Consider the following 26843-nt stretch of genomic DNA (forward strand, 5'->3'; position numbering starts at 1 on the left):
GACCAGAGGCCTCTTATCTCTGCCTCTCCCATGTGGCCCCCCCAGCCCCGGAGGGACGCATCCGTCACAACTACGTGCTCCGGTTGGAGTTGGGAGAGGTATCTGCCGCTGACCCAATCGCGGTCCGTGAGCCACCACTGCAACTGTCTCGCAGTGCCCTCTGAGATCCGGACGTGTTCGAACAGGTTGCCCTGATGCTGGACCCACTGGAACTTCAGGTCCACTGCAGAGCACACATCCGCCACCTGGCGTGATGCACCAGAAGGATGCAGGAGGCCATCAGCCCCAGAAGCCGCAGTATCAACCTGACGGACTCAGGATAAAGGCTGAAAGATCAGAATCAGAGCCTGAATATCCCAAACCCACTGTTCGGGAGGATAAACCCAAAACTGCGCCGAGTCCAGAACCGCTCCGATGAAGAGGAGCTTCTGAGAGGGGCATCGGTGTGACTTCGGCACATTGATGGTGAACCCCAGCAGGAGCAGGAGGTCGGCCATAGTCTGGAGAAGGCTGACGACTGTCTGGGGCGAGGCCGCTTTTAACAACCAGTCATTGAGATAGGGTAAGACCGAGACCCCTGATCTGCGTAGATGAGCTGCGACCACCACCATCACTTTCGTGAACACCTGAGGGGCGCTGGTAAGGCCAAAGGGGAGCACGGTAAACTGAAAGTGCTCGTGGCCTACCGTGAACTGCAGGTAACGACTGTGGGCCGTCAGGACGGGGATATGGAAATATGCATCCTGCAAGTTCAACGCTACCATCCAGTCTCCGGGTGAGGAAGGTGGGTGCACCTCCCTTCCTCACTTGGTTTTCCTCTTATTCTACCGTCCAAAGTGGAGTCAGAAGTGGTGGAGGCCAGTTGCTGAAAGCAGCAAATCGATAGGGTAGCTCACAAAAGCGGCAAGCCTTTGAAGCTTCTCCTTCGTGGACCCTGCCCACCCTGGGAGAGAAGACTTGGCACTTCTACCCCGGATGTGCATTGTTCCAGACCCTCAAGAGCAGGAGGCTCTCGACCAAGGGGTCCAGAAACATGTCTGGTGGTGGCAGCTGGCGAGCAGCCACTCAGCCAGGGCACTATTTTTAGGTCGTTTTTCAGGGGGCATCTCTAAGATGTCCTCAGTGCATTTTTCATTAAATCCCACAAAGGCATAAGTGTGGGTTTAATGTTGTGAGAAGTTTGATACCAAACGTCCCCATTTTCAGTAAAGCCATTATGTTACTGTGGAGTTCGTAATGTAACTCCCAGCACCATTTACTCTTAATGGCATTACTGCACATACAATGTCTAAGAATTGGTTTGGACATTGTAGGGGTACAGGGCTCATGCACCTGTACCCTCACCACTGGAATAGTGCACCCAGCTAGAAAGAGGGTGGCTGCCCTATGCCAGGGCAGTGGGTTGTAGGCATGGCACAAAGGGATGTATGCCATGTCAACTCTTCACTTTGTTCTGCACCAAAACAAGCAGTCTGCAATGGAAGTGTGTGGGGGTAAAGGGACAGGGCCTCTAAGGGAGGCACAATAAGTGCTGCAGCTTTTAGAGGCCCATTCTGGCCAAAGTGCACTCGGTACCTAAGGTACCATTTACAATGGACTAACACGTGGCCTAAGAGTGCCAATTGGGTTTTGTCTTAATGAAGTTTAGTTAAAGAACATAGGCACTGGGTACCTGGTTGGCAGGAACCTAGGGCACACTCAAAGTAAATCAGCAGTTTGGCAAAAAGTGGCGGCAACCATGCAAAAAGAGGGCACTTTCTTACAAAATAGAATAGCCAATAAACTAAAATACTTGCTAGTGTGACTTAAAAAGCGATTGATGATTTCTTAAAACAATGGCTGAAAGGAGATAACACGAAGACCCCCTCTGTGTATGTTTTTAGTGTCATGGGCTACAGAAATGCTAAAGCAGTTACTAGCTAGACATAATAAAAATGCAAAATCTATCAGCTTTGTCAATTTTTCTTACATGTTGCACATCAGTTGAACTGCTGTGCAACATTGCATAAAACAAAAAAATAAATAAAAGCACTAACGCGGCCTGCACTGACTGCATCATAACGCTTTCTTTTAACTGGTTGTACAGTGTACACAGTGTAACTACGAGAAGCTTGTAGGGAATGTGTTCCATTTAGCAGCGCAATAGCGGTACGCTCCACCCACTGTTCTAGACAGCCCCCTTTGTCAGTCTGCTTAAGTAACAGTTTTACGAGAGACAGCAGACACATGCACTCTCAGAGCATGTGCAAACAAATATAAAAAGTGTTTAAAGTACCTGCTGGCCAGTGAAAGGACACAGGCCACCTATAGCAGTACTTGGTCCAAGCTCCACAGAATGGACGAAGAATTGAAAGATCCTAAATGTGGGAGGAAGGCAGGCCAGAAAGTGCTGCTGACCAATAGGGAGCAAGGGATTGAGACCCATGTGGGAGTCAGTCAATGGAAAGTAGAGGTAAGTGGATAGGGCTCCAAGCCCCTTTTAAGATTCTTTTTTTAATACAATAGATTTTGCGAGCACAGCGCAAGCGCTATGCAGGCAAAACCTAAAATGTGCCAACATTTTAGTGGCTCAGTAACATGGAAGGAAAACCAAGCCAGCCCATGGAGGTGACATTTCATTTAATGTTCTGAACTCGATGGACGTTTATGAGAGAGGTGGAAAGGTTGAAATGGCAAAATAGGAGAAACAAACCCACAGATGCAAAGCTCCCTCTCCGACCAAAGATGGATCACACAATGACAATTGGCGAACGGACAGATGCTGACTGGTCTCTTATCCAACCACAAAAAGAATTTTCATAATTGAAATATTTGCAACAGTACGATAAAAATGTAAAAGACTTACTTTTTGTCATCTGATAAGTTAATATTGGTCCCGTATTTGATTGTTTTAAAAGGTCCTTTCTTCCTTCTTCCAGCTCTGAAACATTTAGACACATGTATTACATAAAACATCACGATTCTAAACTTACTGCAAAGGGACAATATGAGTTGAACATACTTATCTGAAGATGTAGATTCGCTATCAGAGTGGTCCTTATGATGACTCTTTTTCTCATTTTCCTCCTGTGAACACATATATAAAATGTTTTTAAGGAATATCGTAGAATCTGGTCAAATTTACAATGGTACGTTTTTTCACCATACTGAGCAGTCGCAGAGTAAACCAAGCACTATCGATAGTGATTGCTGGTTTGTGTTCCCACTAACTAGGACATTGGTTACTGTTGGCAAAACGGTGTCAGCTTTGCAAGCCTACCCGACTCACTAGGTAGACAAGGACAAGTAGTCGAGGTCTGACTCAAAAGGTGAGGTAGGGTTGAGTTTTAGGTACAGAACTCCACATTCATAATTACAAAGTAGATGTCAGTGCCTAGCCAGAGTTAATACTTGTTTTAAATAAGCACCACTATCAAGGAAAACCTTACCTGGCAATAGCAATCACTTTGAAGTTTATAGTTATTAGATTCACATGCTGTCCATACTGAAAGCAGTGAGGTCAAAATTACAGCTAAATTTTCTCAAAGTAAAAAAAAAAAAAATGGTCTCTAGTGGCCTGGAATGGGAGTGTCTAAGCACAGACCCCTTTGTGACTTTGTCAACAATGTTTCTTTATAGATTCACAGGTCATTTGCCTAGAATACTATGTATTGAGTACCCAGGACTTGGGACATGAGTTTCATCTATACTGAAAAAGGCTCTACAATACTTCTAGTACCACTGCATCATCTAAGCAGCAGTGTTCACACAAAGGTCTATGATGATTTCCAAGAGGCTTACAAGGCCTAAAAGCTGGTGTGACAATAAACCCACTCATCAAGTGCACTATCATTGCCCCAGGCAGCTGTCTCCCTGGTGAATGGGTTGACAGTATTCTACAAACCTAGCTATGCAGACTTTGTCACAGTGTGTTCATGTCCAGCGCCGTGTTAAAGCCCACAACAATTAAGTTGCAATCCTTGGTGTTCTGGTTTTGTTGATATAAACAAGTATTTTTGAAATCAAGGCTATGCAGCACCCTGTGCCTTACAATATGGAGACTTACACCACCTGCAAGGGCACTGACAAGCTAAAGTATGAACTTCCAATGTGTCTGCTCCTTTAGCTCGTGAAACCAAAAGGAAAATGATTTGATTATTTATTATCCATCCTGCCAGAGGTGACACAACCTGGATAACACCTGCACTGAACCCTTCAGAAAAAACTGCCTATGTCGAATGAATACAGTACCATGACCAGGAATTCTTCTGTGTCAAGATGACAGATGATTTATGGACATATGTTGCAGTCCAAAATTTACCAAGCTCAGCAGAAATAGCAATTGTTTAGAGCTGGATGCAGGCCAATCTCCAAACACCAGAGTCCTCCATTTCCAATTCCAGTGGAGCTGGTAGATCTGTTGCTGGAGTTGGCCATCCAACCATGTATTTCTAGGACAAGTCAAAATGCCCAAATTATAGAACCTACAAAGAAGTGCAACACAATGCAGGATTATGAAGACATCCCTGCTCAGAAGAGGATTATTCACAAGTAGCTGAAAGTGAGGATGCATCAACATAAGCAGCAAAAAGGGAAACCATGTTTACCTCAAACAAATTGGAATTGCCAGGGTAAGAAAACAAGTTACTTACCTGTAACTTTGGTTCCCCAGTATTGGTAACTTTCATAGATTTCCATGCATTTGTATCATTCCCCGTCGTCGGAATGGGAGTTTCGGTAACAAAAATACCATAGCAGTAGGTACAAAAGAGAAAGAAAAGGCCTAGGCCTCATTTCCTTTTGTAGCATATCACCTTCTTTTTGTAAAAGAGACCAAACTTAGGCATCAACCAATCAGAAGAGCCTCACCCCATAGAACCCTCCTGAAGCAACCTCAGAGCCTCAGATTTTCGTAGCCGTTGTGCAACAGTCACCATATCTGCTGTAGGCGGAGCTTTCCTCAGGGAGGTGGGTGGGTGCATGGGAATCTATGAAAGTTACCAATACTGGGGAACCAAAGTTACAGGTAAGTAACTTGTTTTCTTGCCCCAGTATTTTAACTTTCATAGATTCACATGCTTTTGTATTAGAGTAGCAAGCAGTTAGCAATAAAAAACCACATACTGTGTAATAAATACATTGTAATAGCCAACATGACAAAGATACAAAATGTGCAAAATAACGGAAGGTGGGATAGAAAGGAAAGCTCACCAATTATCGGAAGAAGTTCCTCAGGACAGCCTGGCCCACTGCTGCATCCTCTTGATGTAAGGATTCCAAGCAGTAATGCTTAGTAAAGGTGTGGACGCTGCTCCAGGTAGCTGCTCTGCAAATGTCGTTAATCTGCACCCCCGCAAAGAGGGCTGCTTGCGAAGAAGCCACTGACCTTGCGGAATGTGCCCGCAAGGTCAGTGGCTTCTTGCGGAACCAGTCAGTGGTTTCCCTGCTGCAGTATGGCAATGTAGAATGGCACTTGAAATCCATCTCGCTATCCCCTGTTTTGACAGCGGGAGACCTTTGCTTGGACCACTGAAAGCAACAAACAATTGAGGATTTCCGAAATCCCTTGGTACGATCCAAATAGAATTTTAAACATCGTTGTACATCCAAAGAATGCAGCGATCTCTCCGCTGGTGTAGCCGGCTGAGGAAAGAACGCTTTCAGAATAACCGCTCGTTCAAGTGGAAGTCCGAGGGTACCTTGGGTATGAACCTAGGGTTAGTTCTCAGGATAACAGTGTTCCTTTTAAATTGTAGGAAAGGCTCCTGGATTGTAAGAGCCTGCAATTCTCCAATACGTCTTGCCGATGTTAGGGCAAGAAGGAGAGCCAATTTCCATGAAAGGAACTTCATGTCAGAATGATGAATTGGTTCAAAAGGGTTTTTTCATGAGTTGAGTGAGGACTAGATTTAGGTCCCAAGTAGGAGGCGGAGGCCTCACTGGTGGATAGACCCGGAACAAGCCCTTAAGAAATTGTTTAACAATCCTGGAAGACCACAACGAAGGTCCAGACCCAGAACGTCTGTATCTTGAAATGGCTGCCAAATGAACCTTTATGGAAGAATGGGCCAGCCCCGACTTAGCCAGGGACAGAAGATACGGTAGAAGCTGATGAGGCTTTGAAACAACAGGGTCAACTCCTTCTCTCCTGCACCAAATACAAAATCTCTTCCATTTAAAGTGGTAAGTACTGTTTGTGGAAGGAGCCCTCGCCTGGGAGAGGACTTAATTTCGTTTGAGATGAGGAGATTCATAAATTCTCACTGCTCAGGAGCCATGCTGTCAGGTGTAATGACTGTGGATCTGGGTGCCAAACTTGTCCTTCGGACATTGTGAGGAGATCTGGAATAGTCCTCAAGGGACGAGGAGGAGCTAGCGACAACAGATGGAGTTCTGTGTACCAGAACTGTCTCTGCCAAGCAGGGGCTATCAAGATCATTCTGCATGGTTCCACCTTGATCTTTCCGATAAGCCGCGGGATCAGAGGGATGGGGGGAAAGGCGTAGACAAATGTCCTTGACCAGGCTATCGAAAGCGCATTCCCCAATGATCCTTGGAGGTGAAGCCGGCTTGCATAAGACCGGCATTTCTTGTTGGTCGGTGTGGCAAAGAGATCCACTGCTGGTCTGTCCCACTGGCTAAAGACCTCTTCTAGAATTTGCTGGTTCAACTCCCACTCGTGACTGACTGAGGATAGCCTGCTCAACCTTTCGGTGTTCTCGTTTAGAACTCCTGGCAAGTGTTCTGCCTTCAGCGATATCCCGTGAAGGATCGCCCATTCCCAGATCTGTTGAGCTTCCTGTGACAACGGAAGAGATCTGGTTCCTCCTTCCTTGTTCACATAATGCATGGCCGTGGTGTTGTCCGTTCTGATGAGCACTTGTGAACCTTCTAGGCGAGGAAGAAAGGCTTGTAGAGCCAATTTCATTGCTCTTAGTTCCAAGAGATTGATGTGGAGCCGTCGATCGTGAGGAGACCAATGGCCACTGACATGTAGGTCTTGCATCACTGCTCCCCAACCCTTCAATGATGCATCCATTATTACTACTTGAGGAGACGGATTGCTTACGAAGAATAGACCTTGGGACAAGTTTCTCTGATCTGTCCACCATAAGGCCGTTGTTCTCATCATTGGAGGGATGGTCACCCTGTCGTCGAATGATCCGTAAATCTGTTTCCATTGGATGTCCATTTCCTGCAGGGGACGTATTCGCAGTCTGCAATGAGGAATCAGAGGTATGTATGATGAAATTACCCCCAGCAGAAATTTGTAGCGGCGTACTTAAAGACACCTTTTTTGTAAGTCCCGAGCCAAGGTCTGTAGTTTTTCCCTACTTTTCAGGTTGGGAAAGCCTTTGTGAGTTTTGTGTCCAGGATGGCTCCCAGGAAACGTGCCCTTCTGGATGGAAACAGGGATGATTTGTCTTTGTTTATAGTGAGTCCCAGATTTTGAAACAAGTTTGTACAAGCCTGAAGCACAAGTTACTACTTGTGTAACGATATATCTGTAAGAGACATTAGTGACAGATTCCTTACCTTAGAATATCTCCAGGCGTCAGACTTGTTCCGGAAATTTTTGCGTAGCAATACCCCTGCGCGTCGGTAGGCGTCGTCCGCGGCTCCGCGTCCGTCGTCGGAATGACGTCGGAGTACTTAGACGCCATGCGCGCTGACGTCAGTTCTGATTCACAGCTTTTCCGCGCCAGATACGCAGAGCCATGATAGAACCAACACTGGTGCCATGAAACTAGGGCCCTGAAAGGGGATGACCTTAACCCTAGATATCGGTTCGCAGAACGGGGAGGATGGGTGGGTCGGTAAGGAATCTATCACTAATGTCTCTTACAGATATATTGTTACACAAGTAGTAACTTGTGCATCTGAAAGAGACACGTTAGTGATAGATTCCTTACCTTAGAATAGATACCCCAGCAATACCAACCCCGGTGGTGGGTCTGCGAACCAATAATCACACCAGAAAGTCCTGAAGGACGGAACGGCCAAAGAAGCCATTCCTCCGGACTTGGCTGTCCAGGCAGTAGTGTCTTGCAAACGTGTGCAGCGAGGCGCACGTAGCTGCCTGGCGCACAAGTTACTACTTGTGTAACGATATATCTGTAAGAGACATTAGTTAGTGATAGATTCCTTACCTTAGAATATCCCCAGGCGTCAGACTGGATCCGGAAACTTTTGCGTAGCAATACCCCTGCGCGCTGGTAGGCGTCGTCTGCGGCTCCGCGTCCGTCGTCGGCGTCGTGAGCGCCGGGATGACGTCGTCGGAGTATTTAGACGGCGCCCATGCGCGCTGACGTCAGTTCTGATAACACAGCTTTTCCGCGCCAGATACGCAGAGCCATGATAGAACCAACACTGGTGCCATGAAACTAGGGCCCTGAAAGGGGATGACCTTAACCCTAGATATCGGTTCCCAGAACGGGGAGGACGGGTGGGCGGTAAGGAATCTATCACTAACTAATGTCTCTTACAGATATATCGTTACACAAGTAGTAACTTGTGCATCTGAAAGAGACACGTTAGTGATAGATTCCTTACCTTAGAATAGATACCCCAGCAATACCAACCCCGGTGGTGGGTCTGCGAACCAATATCACACCAGAAAGTCCTGGAGGACGGAACGGCCAAAGAAGCCATCCCTCCGGACTTGACTGTCCAGGCAGTAGTGTCTTGCGAACGTGTGCAGCGAGGCCCACGTGGCTGCCTGACAGATGTCCTGCAGGGGGACACCGCGGCCCAGGGCAGTTGTCGTTGCCGTGGCCCGAGTGGAGTGAGCCCGCAATCCAGCCAGGGGCTCCTTCCTTGCCATGGAGTAACATGCTTGGATACACAAGATGATCCACCTGGAGATGGTCCTCTTGTGTACAGCCTTTCCCTTCTTCGCGCCCACGTAACCAACGAAGAGTTGGTCATCCACCCGGAATTGGCGTGTGCGATCTAGGTAGTAGGAGAGCGCACGTTTTGGATCCAGACGGTGGAGCCTCTCCTCCTCTTTCGAGGGATGCGGAGGCGGAAAGAAGGTGGGCAAAGTGATGGACTGCCCGATGTGGAAGGCCGTGACAACCTTGGGCAGAAAGGAAGGTCGTGTACGTAACACCACCTTATCAGGATGAACAGACAGGAAAGGTGGAGAAGAAGAAAGAGCCTGGAGCTCACTCACCCTCCTGGCAGAGGTGATGGCAACCAGGAAGGCCATCTTTAGAGTAAGGAGACGAAGAGGGCAGTTATGAAGCGGCTCAAAGGGAGCACACATCAGATAGGTGAGAACCAGATTCAAGTCCCACTGGGGCATCACGAAGGGAACAGGAGGGAACATGTGCGTGATGCCCTTCAGAAATCTACTCACAATAGGGAACTTGAATAAAGAAGGCTGATCTGGTAGCCTCAAGAAGGCTGAAAGAGCAGAAAGGTACCCTTTAAGAGTGCCCAGAGCAGAGCCCTGCTGGGCAAGGGAAAGAAGAAAGAGCAGCACTTCCGAAAGGGGTGCAGAGAGAGGATCCACAGCCTTTGCTGCGCACCATGCCACAAATCTGTTCCACCGGCAGGCGTATACCGACTTTGTGGAGGGACGCCTGGCTGCCAGAATGATATCACAGACTTCGGGAGGCAAGTCAAATGGCCTCAACTGCCGCCGCTCAATCTCCAAGCTTGTAGGTGGAGACTGGACAGGTTCGGGTGGAGGACCGTCCCCTGCTGCTGCGACAGAAGGTCCTCCCGAAGAGGCAGACGAATCGGGGGATCGACTGACATGCTGAGTAGCTCGGGATACCAGTATCTTCGTGCCCAGTCCGGAGCCACAAGGACGACCTGGGCCCGGTCGCGCCTGATCTTCTTCAGCACTCTGGGCAGAAGTGGTATAGGCGGAAAGGCGTACAACAGACCGCAGCTCCACTCGCGACGAAAAGCGTCTCCGAGCGAGTGCCGTCTTGGAAACTCCAATGCGCAGAACTGCTGACATTGCGCGTTCTCTTCTGTGGCGAATAGATCTAACCAAGGCTCTCCCCACTGTCGAAAGAGACCTTGCGCCACGTCCGAGTTCAGACGCCATTCGTGATCCATCATGCACCGGCGGCTGAGTTCGTCCGCCCTGGCATTCAGAGAGCCTGCCAGGTGTTGAACCACCAGGGTCACGCCCTGATGTACCAGCCACTGCCAGAGGCGCAGAGCCTCCTGGCAAAGGGTCCACGACCCCACACCGCCCTGTTTGTTGCAGTACCACATGGCGGTGGTGTTGTCGGTGAACACTTGCACCACGCTCCCCTTGACAGAGGTGAGGAATGCCTTCAGTGCAAGACGAATCGCCCGCAGCTCCAGAAGGTTGATGTGGAGCTGGGACTCCGCCGGAGACCAGAGGCCTCTGATCTCCGCCTCCCCCATGTGGCCTCCCCAGCCCTGGAGGGACGCGTCCGTCACAACTACGTGCTCCGGCTGGGGTAGGGAGAGGGGTCTGCCACTGACCCAGTCGCGGTCCGTGAGCCACCACTGCAGTTGCTTCGCAGTGCCCTCCGAGATCAGGACATGATCGGACAGGTTGCCCTGATGCTGGGCCCACTGAAACTTCAGGTCCCACTGCAGAGCCCGCATCCGCCACCTGGCGTGACGCACCAGAAGGATGCAGGAGGCCATCAGCCCCAGAAGCCGCAGCGTCAACCTGACCGAGACCCGGGATAACGGCCTGAAGACAGGAATCAGAGCCTGAATATCCCGAACCCGCTGCTCGGGTGGGTAAACCCGAAACCGCGCCGAGTCGAGAACCGCTCCGATGAAGAGGAGCTTCTGAGAGGGACACAGGTGTGACTTCGGCACATTGATGGAGAACCCCAGCAAGTGCAGGAGGTCGGCCGTAGTCTGGAGGTGGCTGACGACTGTCTGGGGCGAGCCCGCCTTCAACAACCAGTCGTCGAGGTAGGGGAAGACTGATACCCCTTGCCTGCGCAGATGGGCTGCGACCACCGCCATCACCTTCGTGAACACCCGTGGGGCGCTGGTAAGGCCGAAGGGGAGCACGGTAAACTGAAAGTGCTCTAGGCCTACCGTGAACCGCAGGTAACGCCGGTGGGCCGGCAGGACGGGGATGTGGAAATAGGCGTCCTGCAAGTCCAACGCTACTATCCAGTCTCCTGGGTCCAGGGCAGCCAGGACCTGAGCCAAAGTGAGCATCTTGAACTTCTCCGTCCGGAGGAAGCCGTTGACGTTCCGCAGATCCAAGATAGGGCGTAGGCCCCCTTTGCCCTTCTTGGGTACCAGAAAGTAGTGGGAGTAACAACCACGTCCTACTTCTGGCCCAGGAACGCGCTCGATGGCCCTCTTGGCCAAGAGGGCCGAAACCTCCTCTTGCAGAAGTTGCAAGTGATCCCCCGACACACGGTGGTATTGAGGTGGCATGGATGGAGGGGAAGACTCGAAGGGGAGGGAGAAACCCCTTCGGACAATTTGCAGCACCCACCTGTCCGAAGTGACTGTATGCCAGTGGGAGAGGTGATGGCGAACCCTGCCTCCCACAGGCGTCACATGGGCCTGAAAACTCGGACTAGGAAGGTTTTGAGGCGGGGGCTGCTGAGGGAGGTGTGGACTGGCCTCGCCGCTGACCCCGACCACCGCCACGGCGGTTCCCACGTCCGCCACCGCGTTGCTGAACATTCTGCGGCGCGTGGCTGACGGTCCGTGGTGGGGCGCCCCTTCCGTGGCCACGAAAGGAGCGAAAGGCACCCGATTGCTGGCGTGGGGCCGTAAGGCCCAAGGACTTGGCCGTGGCCCTGGAGTCCTTGAAACGTTCCAGCGCATGGTCTGCCTTGTCGCCGAAGAGGTGACGGCCATCAAACGGCATGTCCAGGAGGGTGGCCTGGACATCGGCCGAGAAGTTGGCGGACCTCAACCAGGCGTGGCGTCGAACCGCCACCGTTGTTGCCATCGCCCTGCCCAGTGAGTCCGTGGTATCCAGCCCACACCGGATAGAAAAGCGTGCCGCATCTCTGCCGTCCGCAAGGGTTTGGCTGAGTTTAGCCCTGACCTCCTCAGGGCATTGTGGCAGCACCTCCGCAACCGTGTCCCACAGAGTGTGGGTGTAGCGGCCCAAGAGACAGTTGGTGTTCACAGACCGTAGCCCTAGGCTCACAGACGAGAAGACCTTCTTCCCGAACTGCTCATATCTCTTGGATTCCCTGTCGGGCGGGGCCGACGGGAATGCGGTTTGGGAGTTAGAGGCCTGGATGACCAGGCTCTCGGGGGTGGGATGGGTGGACAAAAAGCATGGGTCGCCCGGTGCCGGGCGGTAGCGTCTGGCCACGTTCCTGTCCACAGGGGGGCCTGGTGCGGGCTTGGACCAAGTGCCCAGAAGAACGTCACACAAGGCCTCATTGAACGGCAGGAGGGGCTCCGCGGAGCCGGACTGCTGTTTGAGGACCTCAGTGAGGAGATTAGTCCTCACGGCCGCGACGGGGAGCTGAAGGTTTAAGGCCTTAGCTGCCTTCGTCAACACTACGCTGTAAGCAGAACCCGCCTCCGAAGCCACAGTCGGGGGCGACGTAAATCCAGTGTCTGGCGAGGTGTCAATACCACTGGCCTCCCCAAGCTCATATGTCCAGTCCTGATGTGACTGGCAATCACGTGCCAGAGGGTCCTCGGACCCCTCCCATTGCTCCTCGTCACCTGGCTCCTGGAGACCAGGATTAACAGCCAGGGCCTCCTCGTGGAGATAGAAGTCTCCAAAGGCCGACGGAATCGGCGCCCAGCGGCGCCCCTCCGACTCCTGAGCAGGACCGTAGGAAACATTGGGGGCGGCAACCACATCGGCCGCCGGGGACGACACCTGAAGGGACGGCGCCGGCGAGGTCGTAAGGTTGACCGGCGAGGTCCCGGATCCGGGGCCGGATCCAGCGAGGTCGTGCGGCGCCGGGACCGAAGTCGCCAGCGGCGCCGGGGCCGAAGCACCCGACGTCGTCGGGGCCGAAGCGCCCGACCCGGAAGGACCTCCAGACGGAGCCGATCGGCCCGAAGGCGCCACGGGAACCGACTGAGGAGGGAGGGCCCTCATGGCCATGAGGTACCTCTCGACCTCCTCCTGCGACGCGCCGTGCCCAGGGACCCGAAGGTGTGGGGCAGGCGGCGACGCTTGCGACTCCCGCGGAGCCGCGTGGGCGGTGTCGCCCGAGTCCCCGGCCGCATCGTGCGAGCGTCGGGGCGGGTCGGAGGATCGATGGCGTCGCTCCGACCTCTCATGCCTCTTACCTGAGGACTTGGAACCAGACGATCGGTGTCCACTCCCGGAACGTCGATGACTCCGACCTCGCGACCTGTCCCTCGACCTCCCGTGGGACCGGGACCTGGAGCGGCGCGGGGCCGACTGCCTCAGCTCGAGACGCTTGCGGGACCGCTCCCGCCTAGCCTTCGACGTCAGGGCCCGGCAGTCGGAGCAGGTTCGATCGTCGTGGTCGAGGCCTAAGCACTTCAGGCACCGGCGATGGGGGTCCGTGACCGACATGAGTCGGCCGCACTTCGAACAAGGCTTGAACCCGGGCATCCCTGGCACCGATAGTCGAGAGTCGACTAAATAGAAGATCAAAAAGATCAAAAAGTTTTCAGTCAAAAAGTGACTGGGGGTAGAGCTTCTTCCGGATCTGCGCTAGCTGGCGCGGAAAAAAGAACGGACGTCAGCGCGCATGGGCGCCGTCTAAATACTCCGACGACGTCATCCTGGCGCTCACGACGGCGACGACGGACGCGGAGCCGCAGACGACGCCTACCAGCGCGCAGGGGTATTGCTACGCAAAAGTTTCCGGATCCAGTCTGACGCCTGGGGATATTCTAAGGTAAGGAATCTATCACTAACGTGTCTCTTTCAGATAAATGTCCTGCAAGGGCACTCCTCGGCCCAGGGCAGTTGTTGTCGCCGTGGCTCGAGTTGAATGACCCCGCAATCCAGCAGGGGGCTCCTTTTTGGCCATGGAGTAACATGCCTGGATACACAAGATGATCCACCGCGAGATGGTCCGCTTGTGCACCGCCTTTCCCTTCTTAGTGCCCACGTAACCAACAAAGAGTTGGTCATCCACCTGGAACTGGCGTGTGCGATCCAGGTAATAAGAGAGTGCACGTTTGGGTCCAGACGGTGGAGCCTCTCTTCCTCTTTCGAGGGATGCGGAGGCGGAAAGAAGGTGGGCAAGGTAATGGACTGCCCGATGTGGAAGGCCGTGACAACCTTGGGCAGGAAAGAGGGTCTCGTCCGCAACACAACCTTGTCCGAATGAACAGAGAGGAAAGGAGGTGTAGAATAAAGAGCCTGGAGCTCACTCCCTATCCTGGCAGAGGTGATGGCCACCAGGAAAGCAGTCTTCAAAGTAAGAAGACGGAGAGGACAATTATGGAGATGCTCAAAGGGAGCACACATAAGGTAAGTAGGTACAAGATTCAAGTCCCACTGGGGCATCACGAAGGGAACAGGAGGGAACATGTGTGTGATGCCCTTCAAAAACCTATTTACAATGGGGGACTTGAATAAGGAAGGCTGATCAGGTAGCTGTAAGAAGGCGGAAAGGTCAGAAAGGTACCCCTTGAGAGTTCCCAGAGCAGAGCCCTGCTGGGCAAGAGAAAGAAGAAAGAGGAGAACCTCAGAAAGGGGTGCAGAGAGAGGGTCCACAGCCTTTGCTGTGCACCATGCCACAAATCTGTTCCACCTGCAGGCGTATACAGACTTTGTGGAGGGACGCCTGGCTGCCAGAATGATATCACAGACTTTGGGAGGCAAGTCAAATGGCCTCAACTGCCGCCGCTCAATCTCCAAGCTTGTAGGTGGGGACTGGACAGGTTCGGGTGCAGAACCGTCCCCTGCTGCTGCGACAGAAGGTCCTCCCGAAGAGGCAGACAAATCGGGGGATCGACTGATATGCTGAGTAGCTCGGGATACCAGTATCTTCGTGCCCAGTCCGGAGCAACAAGAATAACCTGGGCCTGGTTGCGCCTGATCTTCAGCATTCTGGGCAGAAGTGGTATAAGCGGAAAGGCGTTCAATAGACCGCAACTCCACTCGCGACGAAAAGCGTCTCCGAGCGAGTGCCGCCTTGGAAATTCCAACGCGCAGAACTGATGACATTGCACGTTCTCTTCTGTGGCGAATAGATCTAACCAAGGCTTTTCCCATTGCTTAAAGAGGCCTTGCGCCACGTCCGAGTTCAGACGCCATTCGTGATCCATCATGCATCGACAGCTGAGTTCGTCCGCCCTGGCATTCAGAGAGCCTGCCAGGTGTTAAACGACCAGGGTCACGCCCTGATGTTCCAGCCACTGTCAGAGGCGCAGCGCCTCCCGGCATAGGGTCCACGACCCCACCCCACCTTGTTTGTTACAGTACCACATGGTGGTGGTGCTGTCCGTGAACACCTGCACTACACTCCCCCGGACAGAGGGGAGGAATGCCTTCAGTGCTAGTCGAATCACCCGCAGCTCCAAAAAGGTTGATATGGAGCCGGGACTCCGCCGGAGACCAGAGGCCACTGATCTCCGCCTCTCCCATGTGGCCTCCCCAGCCTTGGAAGGACGCGTCCGTCACAATCACGTGCTCCGGGTGGGGTAGGGAGAGGGATCTGCCATTGACCCATTCGCGGTCGGTGAGCCACCACTGCAGCTTTTTCGCAGTGCCCTCTGAGATCAAGGCATGATCGGACAAGTTGCCCTGATGCTGGGCCCACTGAAACTTCAGGTCCCACTGCGGAGCCCGCATCCGCCACCGGGCGTGATGCACCAGAAGGATGCAGGAGGCCATCAGCCCCAGAAGCCGCAGCGTCAATCTGACCGAGACTCAGGATAAAGGCTGAAAGATTGGAATTAGAGCCTGTATATCCCGAACCCGCTGTTCGGGTGGGTAAACCCGAAACTGCGCCGAGTCGAGAACCGCTCCGATGAAGAGGAGCTGCTGAAAGGGATACAGGTGTGGCTTCGGCACTTTGATGGAGAACCCCAGCAAGTGCAGTAGGTCGGCCGTAGTCTGGAGGTGGCTGAAGACTGTCTGGGGTGAGCCCGCCTTCAACAACCAGTCGTCGAGGTAGGGGAAGACTGACACCCCTAACCTGCGCAGATGAGCTGCGACCACCGCCATCACCTTCGTGAACACCCGTGGAGCGCTGGTAAGGCCGAAGGGGAGCACGGTAAACTGAAAGTGCTCGTGGCCTACCGTGAACCGCAGGTAACGCCGGTGGGCCGGCAGGACGGGGATGTGAAAATAAGCGTCCTGCAAGTCCAACGCTACCAGCCAGTCTCCAGGGTCCAGGGCAGCTAAGACCTGAGCCAAAGTCAGCATCTTGAACTTCTCCTTCCGGAGGAAGCCGTTGACGTTCCGTAGGTCCAAAATAGGGCGTAGGCCCCCTTTGCCATTCTTTGGTACCAGAAAGTAGTGGGAGTAACAACCACACCCTACTTCTGGACAAGGAACGCGCTCAATGGCCCCCTTGGCCAAGAGGGCCGTGACTTCCTCTTGCAGAAGTTGCAAGTGATCCCCCGACACACGGTGGAATTGCAGTGGCATGGCTGGAGGGGTCGCCTCGAAGGAGAGGGAGTAGCCCCTTCGGACGATCTGCAGCACCCACCTGTCCGACGTGACAGTGCAATCAAAGGGTGGTGGCATGGAGCGAGGGGTAGTCTCGAAGGCAAGGGAGTAGCCACTTCTGACTATTTGCAAAACCCCCTGTCCGACATGATGGTTTGCCAGTGGGGGAGGTGATGTTGAATCCTGACGCCCACTGACTGTTGGTGGCTTTGAAAGGTCAGACTAGGAAAGCTTGGACGTTGCTGCAGGGGGGAAAGGGTGGCCTGGCCCGTCCGCTGGCTCCCAGACCCGCGAGAATGCTGGGACTCACGTCGGCAGCCACACAGAAACTGGTCAGCTTGCGTATACCGGTGGCTAAACTGGGTCAAAAGTGGACGGGTGCCTTTTCAGTAGCCATTAAAGGGGGGAAAAGCAGACTGAGTTGGACGGGAAAATGCAGCGAGGCCCAAGGATCTGGCTGTAGCCCGAGAATCCTTAAAACTCTCCAACGGCGCAGAGTCTGCTTTGTAGCTGAAAAGGCAACGGCCATCGAAGGGCAAGTCCAGCAAGGTTGACTGGACATCTCCCGTAAAGCCAGCCGTCCTCAACCAGGCGTAGCGGCGTGACAATCGTTCTGCCCAGTGAGACGGTGGTATCCAGTCCACAGCGAATTGGGAACTTAGCTAGGTCTGCTTGGGAGAGAACGGCCCAGACCTCCTCCGGGCACAGAGGCACTTACCTGATCGTATCCCAGGAAGTATGGGAGTATCAGCCCAAGAGGCACGCAGTATTCACGGACTGCAGTGCCAAGCTGGAGGAAGAGAACATACGCTTCCCAAGATGATCCAGCTTTTTAGATTCCGTGTCTGGGGAGCAGAAGGGAATGCGCCCTTGGAAGAGGAGGCTTGGACCACCAGGCTTCTAGTGGAAGGGTGTTTGGTGAGGAAAACTGGGTCGCCTGGAGCTGGGCGGCGGGCAATCTTCCTTTCCAGAGGAGCCCCTGTGCTGGGCTTGGACCAGTGGGGGCTTCCCTGAAGGGCAGAAGGGGCTCAGAATAAGTTGCCGCAGGCTTTAGCACCTCTGTCAGGAGATTCATCATGATTGGCAGTGAAGAGAGCTCCCGGCCGAAGGCCTCGGCTGCCTTTCGCACCGCCACAGTTTAAGAGGCTCCCTCCTCCATAGCCGCGGTGGGGGAGAGAGCATGCCAAGGTCTGGAGAAGTGTACAGACCACTAACGTCACCCAGGTCCTCTCTCCAGTAAGGCACTTCAAGCTGGTCTGCCAAAGGGTCCAGCGACCCCTCCCAAACCTCATCACCACCTTCTGGGTGATAGGGAACACCAGGGATGAACAGGGGACCAAAAGTACCCTCCGACATCGAATTAGACGCCGACCAACGTCTGTCTTGCCTCAGGTCCATCTGGGGGGTGAGGATGGGGAAGGCCGGTAAGGTCGACCAGAGTCGATCCGGACCCAGGCTTGGATCCACAGGAGCCCTCCGGGGCTGGAGCCGTCAGCATTGAAGGCCCAGGACTCCCGACCGGCTCTGCGGGGCCCGAAGCGTGCCAGCAGAGTCGGGCTGCCCAAAGATACTGTGGAGGGCTTTGTAAAACACACAAAGTTGGACAGGGGACGCACTGGCTTCCAGAAACAGAGTGAGGCGCAGAGGCGTCCCTGAAGGAGGCACCGAATAAGGAGTCCTAGATCGGCGACGCTGTGGGTCCTGCGTAGCTTCAGCCGACCAATTGGGCGAAGGCAAAGAGCGCCGGTGCTTCTTCGCCTTCTTCTTGCGCTTCAACTTACCTGAGGATTTCGAAGATTTGGAGTGGGACGAGGTTTGGGGGTTCCACAAGCAGTCTCAATACATTCCCCTCAAGCGAGTCCGCGAGCGACGCAGAATTCCCCTCAAGCAAGACCGGGAGCGACGCAGACTTCCCCTCAAGCAAGACCGGGAGCGACGCAGACTTCCGCTTGAGCAAGACCGGGAGCGATGCAGAGTTGACTGCCGGGCCTTCAAGAGCTTTCGGGACCGCTCCCGCAAAGACATGGGATTTATGGCAAGGCAGTCGAAGCATGAATTTGGTCATGGTTGCGCTCCGGACACCAAAGGAACAGGAAGTGCGGGTCCATCAAAGACATGTTTGTGACAAGAATTGCAGGGCTTGAAGTGGATCCGACGGTGGGACATCCCTCGCACACCAGGAGACAAAGCCTCAAACAAAGTTGACAAAATGTCAACAAAACCGTAGTCAAAAAATAAATGGATAGATCTCTCCGGATCTGCACTAGGCTGGCACGAAAAAAGAAAGAACTGACATCAGCATGAGAGGGGGTTGGGGGTGGTGGGGGGGGGGGAGGGTCTAAGTAGACACTGCAATGTCATCCCAGCAACGTCGCGGACGAAGGATGCAAAGTCAACCGACGCCTCCTACTGATGCGCAGGGTACTGCTGAGAATTTTTTTTTCTGGATTCAGTCTGACGCCTGGGGGAAATTCTAAGGTAAGGAATCTAGAACTCTTTCAGCTAAACAATTTTTATACTTGTAATCAGTAATATTAGCATGTTTATTTTATCTGTCACACATTATGGAATTGAAATGTTCCACAATACTATATTTAACCTTTGTAGATCAATTTAACGAAGGTCCGTAGCAGTTTTGATTACTTTCAAAGGGCTTCACGGATGTCTTCCCACACTTGCAGTGAGTTAATACTATCTCTATAAGAAAGAGCTCTGCTAGAACAACCCCAGAAAGGAAAGCAACAAGTTGAATGAAATTAACTCAATGCAAAACGAAGCAGACAATTACAAAGTCTTAACAGGGAAACAGTAACTCATGCAGACAAACCTTCAATGACTGCTGGAATGAAGAGGCCTGGTACTGTGCATAGTTCGATATTGTAGTATGAGAGCGACTACTTTCACAACGCCAGATTTTCTTTGATCCAGTGGGGTCCCAATTTTCATCTGAAGGTTGTAGTAATTGTGTCCTCACTTCTACAATGTTTTCGTTATTGGCTTCCACCAATGTTTTTGTAGAGAAGAGTCCTAGATCTGAGAACAGAATGTAGTGTCCACTATACATTAGATACATTAATCTGTCTTAATTAGTATATCTTAAAATTATTTCAGTCACATTCAGCATAGGACATGAAAATGTAAGTGAGCCACCAGCAAAATATGCGGTGGAAAACATCAGCAGCATGGAGCTGAATTAAAGTAAATTAATCTTGCTCTTACTTTCTTGGAAATTGTCCATTTGACTACTCTGAAAGCTTAGTTATTTATAAAAATTAAACCCCAATTAGTAGTAAGAGCTGAGGTACATATCGCTAGATACCTTGTCAAATTAAGTTCGCACTGAGAGGATCTTTGTTAATGTTCATACAAATAAATATAAACCCACTGATAAAGAAAATGCTACTTACCAGTATGCATCTGTTCTTGGCATGTAGGGCTGCAGAGCCACACACTAGTGCATAGATCGCCATCTGATGATGGCCCAGATGATTACACTTTGTTGTGGTCTAGGAAGAGTCTTTGTTTGGGAGAGGACTCCTGTAGAGCATAGAGCGCGTGGGCATCGACTCCATCTTTAGATTGTTTTTCGCCATTGGGGAAATGATGGAGTTGTACGAGTACAGAAAAAGATGTCTAGGTCTTGTGTATTTAGCTAAGATATTACTGGAACAGATATAGGTAGCAGGGGAGGCGAGTGGGCGTGTGTGGTTCTTCAGCCCTACATGCCAAGAACAGATGCATACTGGTAAGTAGCATTTTCCCTTCGAGTCATACGGGGTGCAGACCACATATTAGTGCATAGATTGCATAGCAGTTTTCTCCCTTAGCTGCCACCACCAGTATCTGTTGCAGTAGTTTGAAATAATGTTTTGAGGACAGCGTGGCCCACAGTAGCTTGTTGTTTTGCATGCACATCTACACAGTAGTGTTTTGTAAATGTGAGTGGTGTAGACCATGTAGCTGCTTTACAGATATCATCTAGGGGCATATTTCCTAGAAATGCCATAGATGCCCCTAATTTACGGGTGGAATGAGCCCTAGGGGGAATGGATAGAGTGCGTTTTGCTTTTGGTAACAAATTTGAATGCATTTAACAATTCACCTTGCAATTCCAGCTTTTGAGATTGTGTCCTTTTCTCCTCCACATAAAGGTAATCCAAACAACTGTTTTGTTTTACGAAAAGGTTTTGTCCCATCAATGTAGTAGAGGAGCGCTCTTTTTACATCTAATGTATGTAGAGCTCTTTCTGCAACTGTTTGTGGTTGAGAAAAGAACACTGGCAACTCAATAGATTGATTGAGGTGGAACGGTGAAAGGACTTTTGGAAGGAATTTGGGGTTTGTTTTAAGAACCACTTTGTTGTGATGGAGTTGTATGAATGGTTCTTGAATTGTTAATGCATGGATCTCACTTACTCTTCTGATTGAGGTAATAGCAACTAAAAAAGCAACTTTCCATGTAAGAATTGTAATTCACACTTACGTAAAGGTTCAAATGGAGGTCCCATAAGTCTAGTGAGTACAATATTTAAATTCATACAGGAGAGGGTGGTGTCCTGGGAGTAATTATTCTTTTGAGTCCTTGACAGATGTCTGTTTTGAAGGTAAGCTGCTATAGCAGCAAGATGTAATCTGATTAAAGAGTATGCTAAACTACATCTTTGTAGATGAAGCAGCTAACATTTGATGTTTTGTATAGAAACATCTAGTGGGTTAATGTTATTTGTGCAAAACACAACACATCTTTTCCACTTGGCTGCATAGCATGCTCTAGTGGTGGGACATCTAGCTTCTTTTATAACATTCATGCAATCAGGCGGAAGATTGAAGTATTCAAATTCTAAGACTTCAGGAGCCAAATCGCTAGGTTGAGCTGCGTTGGGTCCGGATGCATGATCTCTCCATGGTTCTGTGTCAGTAGATGTGGAGAGTTTTAATTTTTGGTGTGGTACTACTGAGAGTTCTAGTAGTGTGGTGTACTATGGTTGCCTTGCTCATGTTGGTGCTATGAGAATCAATGCGAGGGAATGTTGCTGTAGCTTGCGTACCACTAATGGAATTAGTAGGAGAGGTGGAAAAGAGTACGCAAATTTGTTTGACCAACTCATCTATATCGCATTGCCTTTGGACAATGGGTGTGGATATCTGGCGACGAAGCTTGGGCATTTGGAGTTGCGATGTGTGGCGAACAGATCCATCTCTGGTTGGCCCCACTGGTGAAAGAAAGGTTGAAGAACTTGAGGATGAAGTTCCCACTTGTGTATATGTTGTCTTTGACGCCTTAACAGATCTGCAACTTGATTGTGAACTCCTGTTAGATGTTCTGCTAACAAAGATTTTTTGAGGAATGGCAGATCCTCCATACGCTCTGTGCCAGCCGGGAGAGCTGTAAGGAGTGTGTTCCTCCGTTTTTGGATGTAATACATGGCTGTCATTGTCGGTACAGACTGATACAGCCTTGCCTGCTAGGTAACGCTGAAACAATTTTAGAGCTAGAAAAACTTGCTAGCAACTCCAGATGATTTATATGGAGTAGCTTTTGTTGCAGTATCCATGCGCCCTGTACTATGTGTTCTTTCAAATGTGCTCCCCATCCTGTGAGAGATGAGTCTGTGGTTAGCACCACTTGTAGAACAGGCTCTATTGAACGGCCGGCCCTTGGAAAGGTTTTTGGTGTTCCACCACTGCAGAGAGCGATGTGTCCGGAGGTCCACCACCAGCCGGTTCTGTTATTTGTTGTTGAGCCTTATTCTATTGACTTGCTAAGCACTCTTGCAGGGGGCGCATTTGGAGTCTTGCATGTGGCACTATGAAGATGCAAGATGACATCATTCCATTTACTTGCATGAACACTTGAGCTGGTAGTGAGTGTTGTGGTTGGAATCTTTGTATTAAAGCTTGCATATGTTATATCCTTGTTGGATTGGGGGATGCAATTGCTTTGGCGGTATCTATTGTGGCACCCAGATACTGTTGAGACCGGGATGGTTGAAGATGTGACTTTTTTTGATTTATTGTGAACCCTAGCTTGTGTAGCAGGCAGATGGTATGATGCGTGTGCTGCACACACTGGTGGTATGACTTGGATTTTATTAGCCAGTCGTCTAGATATGGGAAGACATGAATGTTGTCCCTTCTTAAGTGTGCTGCTACTACTGCTAGACACTTTGTGAAAACTTTAGGTGCTGTAGTTACTCTGAAAGGGAGTACTTTGAACTGGTAATGTTGACCGTCTAGTACGAACCAAAGGTACTTTCTGTGAGCTTGATGGATGGGAATGTGGAAGTAGGCGGCCTTAAGATCTAATGTGGCAAGGAAGTTTCCTTGTTTTAACAGAGGCAGAACCTGCTGTAATGTGTCCATATGAAAGTGGTCAGACAGTATGTAAAGGTTTAGGGCCTGAGGTCTAGTATAGGTCTGAGGGAACCGTCCTTTTTGGGGATGAGAACATTTAGGGAGTAAACTCCTGTGATTTGATGTTGTTTTGGGACTGGTTCTAATGCATTCTTTTGTAGTAGAGATGCCACCTCTTGTTTTAGGAGTGTGAGATGCTCTTGTGACATGAGAAGCTGTCTGGGTGGTATTGTTGGAGGAGTAGAAGTGAGCTCCAGGCAATACCCTGACTGAACTATTTGTCTTACCCACCTGTCTATGGTGAAGGAGTTCCAGACAGGTAGGAACTTTTGTAATCTCCCCCCGACAAGAGTGGAATAGTCTGGGGGGATGGGAGGGAAGTCACTGTTTGGGAGTGGAGGCACTGGGGTGGTTGTTGCCTCTGCCCTTATTGTTGTTACCTCAATATCCTCCTCTGTAATAACCTCTACTGGGCGAGGTTTGGGTGGGCGCTTTATAAGAAGAGGAGGTGTTGTATGTTTGAAAACCTTTAGAGGCGCACCTGTAAGAGAAGCGACAAAAGGATGCTCGGTGGGTCTGAGTTTGTAAGGCTACAATGGATTTTGCTGTGTCCGTATCTTTTTTCATTTTCTCTAGTGCATGATCAACTGTAGTACCAAAAAGATGTTGCTGGTCAAAAGGTTGATTTAGGATAATGGCCAGTACTTCTGGCTTGAAGCCAGAGATGCATAACCAGGCATGTCTACGTAACAGTACTCCTGTATTTATTGCTCTAGAGGCTGTTTCAGCAGCATCTAACGCACAGCTGATTTAGGTATTGGTAATGACCTTGCCTTCATGTATTAAGTCAGAAGCCCTGGCTTTATATTGTTCTGGCAAATGTTGCATGAGTGTCTCTAGTTCATCATAATGAGCTCGATCATATCTTGCTAACAAAGCTTGAGTGTTAGCAATTCTCCAGACATTGGCTGCTTGTGAGATGGTGCGTTTCCCTGAGGCATCTAAAAGCTTGGACTCCTTATCAGGGGGTGGAGCATCCCTGTTTGCGAGTTAGCTCTTTTCCTCGCATTTGAGACTACCAATTAGTCTAATGGCAGCTGACCCAAGATGTATGCTGGGTCAGTTGGAGCCGGTTTCTACTTTTGTTCTAGATTGGGGTTGATTACCCTGGCTCTGACTGGGTCTTTGAATACCTCTGGTGCATGTCTTACCACTCCATTAATTACTGGTAATGTGGTTGTGGTTTTGTGTTTTGACAGCAATGTATCCATAAGGAAGTCTTCTTCCACTGGATCTGTATGTAAATCCACCCCATGAAAAGTGGCTGCTCTATGAATAAGCTGCGTAAACCCAATAGTGTCATCTGGAGGAGATGGTCTAGAAGGGTAAGCATCATCTTGTGGCAGATCTGGTGCATCTGGCGCGTTATAATCTTCTCAGGATCATCTGATGCCCCAGGGATATTGTCGGTGTCATCTATGTGCTGCTCACTTTCTGACCCCTGTGAATAAATCTCTTCATCATCATCCTCTGGTATAGGACTATGCGTGGTGGATGGGGAGTGCGCAGGGGAAATGTCAATTGGTATCTCTGGCAATGGTGAAGGAATTCTTAAGGGGGAAGTTTGAGCATGTTTTTTGAGAGGAACTGGAGGTGGCTTGGGAGAGTCCATTTTCCTCTTTTCAGGCACTGTAATTATATGTCCAGTATTTGGATTAATTTGAAGAGTCTTTTGTCTTGGATCTGGGCAGAAAAGTTCTTCTGTGTAACTATCCTTTTTCGGTACTGACCTGTCTTGCTTGGGACTGAATTGTTTTGAGGTTTTACAGTGTCTTTTGCAGTCTTTGGAGCAGATATTGGTTTCGGATCTTGGTGTTTTGTTTCGTATTTGGATCTGAGCTTTTCAGATCAGGAATTATTGGTCCTGAAGCCCTTTTGGGATCGTCAACCTTTGGGTGTTTCGGTGCCGGGATGGGCTGTGGGTCGACTTTTTTTGGAACAGAGTGGTCTTCCGTTCGATAGGCTTGGGAACTGCCTTCAGTGCTGAGCTTGTTCTCGGCTCAACCGGTTTCGGTACCGAGGGCTGCTTCGGTGCCAGAGTTAGTTTTGGTTTTAAGACCTTTCTGCTTGTCGGACCAACAGACTGACTCGAGCCTGAGTCGACTGGAGACTTTTTGTGTTCTTCGCTGCCGAGCAAGAAGGCAGGGCATCTGAAGGTTTTGGCCGGTGTGCACCTGGATCCGTAGGTGGAGGTGGAACCGAAGCCTGTCGCGGTATAGGGGAGTGAACAGGGTAGATGCTTGTACTCACGACCTGTTGACCTGTTGACCAGCTGGAAGAAGATCTTTGTCTTCTGATTGTCCTTCGGCTCCAGAAGCTGAATCTTCTGCCTCGGAAATTATGTCGCCCTGCTGCTGTTCTTCAAACTCTAGATCGATTAGAGCCTCGTCTATGATGAGGTCTGGTGTCGATGAAGAGGACTGCGCCATGACTTTGAGCTTGACGTCTCTGATGGTTTTCTTTGACCGGAACAAGGCGCAGGCCTGGCAATCTCGACTCTCGTGCTCTGGGGACAGATTGCAAATCTCATGTAGGTCAGTGTGGGGAAATTTGTATCCACACAGAGCACTTCCTGAAGGGTGTTCTTTCCATGAGCCAAAGGCCCAATGGCGCAGTTGGGCCTGACGGACGCTGGAATCGAGAAGCACAAGTGTGGGAAAGTGGCTCTATATATAATGGACCAGAATAAGGTACAGCGTGTATAGAGTCCACAAACCCCAGAGGTATAACAGAGGTTAAAGCCAGGTGTGATCTTACTCTCTAAAGTGGTAGCTTGGTCGAGCAGTAAGGCAGTACCCGAGGACAGTGTAAAGCATTTGTTCTACACACTCAGTCAGCAAAAGGTTTCACACACTCAAAGACTGAACTCCAGGCCAATTGTTTTTATATCAAAAGATATAATGGTTTTATTTCTAGACCCAACAGGTATCAAAATATACTGTTCTCAATAGGAGAGGTCCTAGATGAGTACTTTGCAGAAAGGCAATACACTTTGTAAATACAAAAAGGTACAGGGGTTGCAGTAGGCAACACAATTCTACACACAATTTAGCATTGAGCTCAATGGTTTTTCTTATATAAACACAGTGCATTACTTTGCAGATTACTTTGGTAATTCCAGGACTGGCTCCTAGGTTCAGTTCGGGGGTCTAAGCTGAAAACAGTTTTTTCAGGAATAAAAAGCTATTTTAAAAGTTCACACTTAGAAACCTTTTAACAGAAATCTGGAAATGTTATCCAATGGGAGAAAATTCAGGTTGCAGGTAAAGTACGATCTTGTTACTTTTGTAATCCAGTACTGGGCTCCTGGGGCCAGCACTGGGGTCTCAACTTAAATCAGGTAAGTAATTACGTTTCAGTGTTTCGTATGATTTTTAAAGAATATTTCTAGATTTCAAAAGTAGACACTTGGAAGAAATTTCATAGAAAAGCAGACACTGGATTCCTATGGAGAAAATACAAGTTTCTAGTAAACCCACTAGGGATAACTTTTGCGGTTCAGTACTGGGCTACAGTGTACAGTACTGGCTCCTCTCCTGATCACAGGTGAGTATTTCGGAATTCATGTGATTTTATATGATTATTTTAAGTTTTCAAAAGTAGACACTTAAAAGATTTTTCGAGTCAAACCAGTCAATGTTTTTCAATGGCAGGTAAGTGAGTTACCGGTTTCCTGGTGAGTACTCGATTCGTGAAGTTGCGGTTCTGGGCATAGACTCAGGGGTCCCCCAGTGTCAGGTAGGTACAGCAGTTGGTTCACCCTCAGTGGCACAGGGGCGGCCGGGTGCAGAGGTAGTTAGGCCCAATGTTTTCAAATGGGGAACAGGGGGCCTCCGGTTGGCGGCTGCTGTCTAGCAGGCCACGTGGTTTGGGAGCTGGACTCCTGGTCACTTGCTTA

General features: G+C 50.3%; 1 protein-coding gene across 1 annotated transcript in view; it reads right to left on the reverse strand.

Moving 5' to 3' along the window:
* Nucleotides 1-26843, reverse strand: part of KDM6A (lysine demethylase 6A) — a 789178-nt gene that overhangs the window by 324669 nt on the left and 437666 nt on the right. The window contains exons 10-12 of the mRNA XM_086936102.1: nt 19359-19564; nt 3002-3066; nt 2846-2920 (exon numbers count right to left, since the gene is read on the reverse strand). Of these exons, the coding sequence (XP_086792228.1) occupies nt 2846-2920; nt 3002-3066; nt 19359-19564 (346 nt within the window). The remainder of the gene's footprint in view (nt 1-2845; nt 2921-3001; nt 3067-19358; nt 19565-26843) is intronic.

The sequence above is a fragment of the Lissotriton vulgaris genome, chromosome 8 (assembly GCF_964263255.1).
Source record: "Lissotriton vulgaris chromosome 8, aLisVul1.2, whole genome shotgun sequence".
Taxonomy (NCBI): Eukaryota; Metazoa; Chordata; class Amphibia; order Caudata; family Salamandridae; genus Lissotriton; species Lissotriton vulgaris.